This window comes from Etheostoma spectabile, chromosome 17 (assembly GCF_008692095.1).
Source record: "Etheostoma spectabile isolate EspeVRDwgs_2016 chromosome 17, UIUC_Espe_1.0, whole genome shotgun sequence".
Classification (NCBI taxonomy): domain Eukaryota; kingdom Metazoa; phylum Chordata; class Actinopteri; order Perciformes; family Percidae; genus Etheostoma; species Etheostoma spectabile.
Window position 1 is genome coordinate 1,873,443 of NC_045749.1, and position 2,553 is coordinate 1,875,995.

Below are 2,553 nucleotides of genomic sequence, written 5' to 3' on the forward strand. Positions count from 1 at the left end.
CTTAAGATATGAAACTTAAAGTCCTTTGAACAAAAACACATACAAATAAAAATACTCAGTGTTGCCAACAGGGACGTTGTAGAGCGTCCTCTGGTGGACAAATTATGCAACAACAATGCTCATAACATGGTTGACTGTCCGTTTTTATTTTTTAAATATTAATTTATCATTTATTTGTCGTTATAAAGGATTTTCATGAATGAATATGAAAATTTTTTTTTGTAAAATTGGCCATTATAAATGCGATACCGATATGCAGGGAAAATACTCAGCTCCGCCCAAAGTGATTGTGATTGATTTAAAGAAATGCAAATTAACCAGAGCACGTTTTTCTCCCATCCCGGAATTCTGTGTTGACTAGCCAGACCTTTTTCAACAGCGCAGTGGAGGAAGGTCTGGCAACGTGAAACTAGCGAGCATGCTAACCTACCAGCAAGTGAGCTGCAAGAGACTGGCCTCCCGCGGAAAACGTTCCCATCGTCAATATTTGTTTATTTTAAATCTGACTTACAACATTAAAGACGTGTTTTAAACCGCGGCCGTTTACCTTCTCTGGTTTAGACAGAAAAACGCTTCCATAGGTTGTATTAGAGGGTAGGAATGAACTCCCTAGATCGTTGTACGCTTTGGAGGATTTGTTAGCAAAAATGCTAATGAGCGAGCTAGCAGACTAACTAGCAATGCCCCAGGCAGGTTTCTTTCTTTTATTGGAATACTTAAATAAGATGACGTCAAACTGTCTAGACAAATCATTCCCATCGAAGATGCTAATTAAAACCCAATGAAATACGTTCATGTTGTTTTCTCTGCAGTCTGTAAGAGCTGTATTGTGCAGCACTTTGAGGAGAGCAATGACTGCCCTAAATGTGGCATTCAGGTGCATGAGACCAATCCACTGGAGATGCTAAGGTAAGATGTACTTTCTCTTTTCGCACTTCGTCCTCTCTTTTATTTGAAAGATTGTATTAGCAACCTCCTTGGTCCACCTGTTGTCCTCAATTTTGATCATCTCATTCTTCTCTTACAGTGGTGTGAAAAAGTGTTTGCCCCCTTCCTCATTTCCTGTTCCTTTGCATGTTTGTCACACTTAAGTGTTTCGGAACATCAAACCATATAAACAATAGTCAAGGACAAAACAAGTAAACACAAAATGCAATTTGTAAATGAAGGTGTTATTATTAAAGGTAAAAAAAATCCAAACCATCATGGCCCTGTGTGAAAAGTGATTGCCCCCCTTGTAAAACATACTATAACTGTGGTTGTCCCACCTGAGTTCAATTTCTCTAGCCACACCCAGGCCTGATTATTGCCACACCTGTTCACAATCAAGGCATCACAAATAGGAGCTGCTTGACACAGTAAGGCCCAGAAGATCCTTAAAAGCTACACATCATGCCGAGACCAAAGAAATTAGGAACAATTGAGAAAGAAAGTAATTGAGATCTCAGTCTGGAAGGCTTATAAAGCATTTCCAAAGCTTTGGGAATCCAGCGAACCACAGTGGAGGCCATTATCCAAATGGCGAAGACATGGAACAGTGGTGAACCTTCCCAGGAGTGGCGGCCGCCCAAAATACCCCAAGAGCGCAGCGCGACTCATCCAAGAGGTCACAAAAGACCCCACAACAACGTCCAAAGAACTGCAGGCCTCACTTGCTCAGTAAGGTCAGCGTTCATGCCTCCACCATCAGGAAAAACTGGGCAAAAATGGCTGCATGGCAGAGTTCCAAGAGGGAAACACCTGCGAGCAAAAAGAACATCAAGCTTGTCTCAATTCTCCACACACATCTTGATGATCCCCAAGAATTTGGGACAACATTCTGGGACCGATGAGACAAGTGGAACTCTTTGGAGGTGTGTGTCCAAGTATATCTGGCGTAGAAGGAACACTGCATTTCATAAAAAGAACATTATACCAACAGTAAATATGGTGGTGGTAGTGTGATGGTCTGGGGCTGTTTTGCTGCTTCAGGACCTGGAAGACTTGCCGTGAGAAAAGGAACTGAATTCTGCTGTCTACCAAGAGATCCTGAAGGAGAATGTCCGACCATCTGTTTGTGTACTCAAGCTGAAACGAACTTGGGTTCTGCAGCAGGACAATGATCCTAAACACACACCGCAAGTCCACCACCGAATGGCTGAAGAAAAACAAAATGAAGACTTTGGAGTGGCCTAGCCAAAGTCCTGACCTGAATCCTATTGAGATGTGTGGTATGACCTTTAAAAAGGCCGTTCATGCTCGAAAACCTCTAATGTAACTGAATTAGGCAATTCTGCAAAGATGAGTGGGCCAAAATTCCTCCAGGACGCTGTAAAGCCTCATTGCCCGTTATCGCAAACGCTTGGTTGCAGTTGTTGTGCTAAGGGTGGCCCAACCAGTTATTAGGTTTAGGGGGCAATCACTTTTTCACACAGGGCCATGATGGTTTGGATTTCTTTTCACCTTTAATAATAAACACCTTCATTTACAAATTGCAATTTGTGTTTACTTGTGTTGTCCTTGACCATTGTTTAAATTGGCTTGATGTTCCGAAACACTTAAGTGTGACAAACA

General features: G+C 42.0%; 1 protein-coding gene across 4 annotated transcripts in view; it reads left to right on the forward strand.

The window, feature by feature from the left end:
- The window catches only part of pcgf5a (polycomb group ring finger 5a), a 26,590-nt gene that overhangs the window by 6,267 nt on the left and 17,770 nt on the right, over positions 1-2,553 (forward strand). For all 4 annotated transcript variants that reach the window (XM_032540841.1, XM_032540843.1, XM_032540842.1 and 1 more), the window contains exon 3: positions 813-909. In XM_032540841.1, the coding sequence (XP_032396732.1) occupies positions 813-909 (97 nt within the window). The remainder of the gene's footprint in view (positions 1-812; positions 910-2,553) is intronic.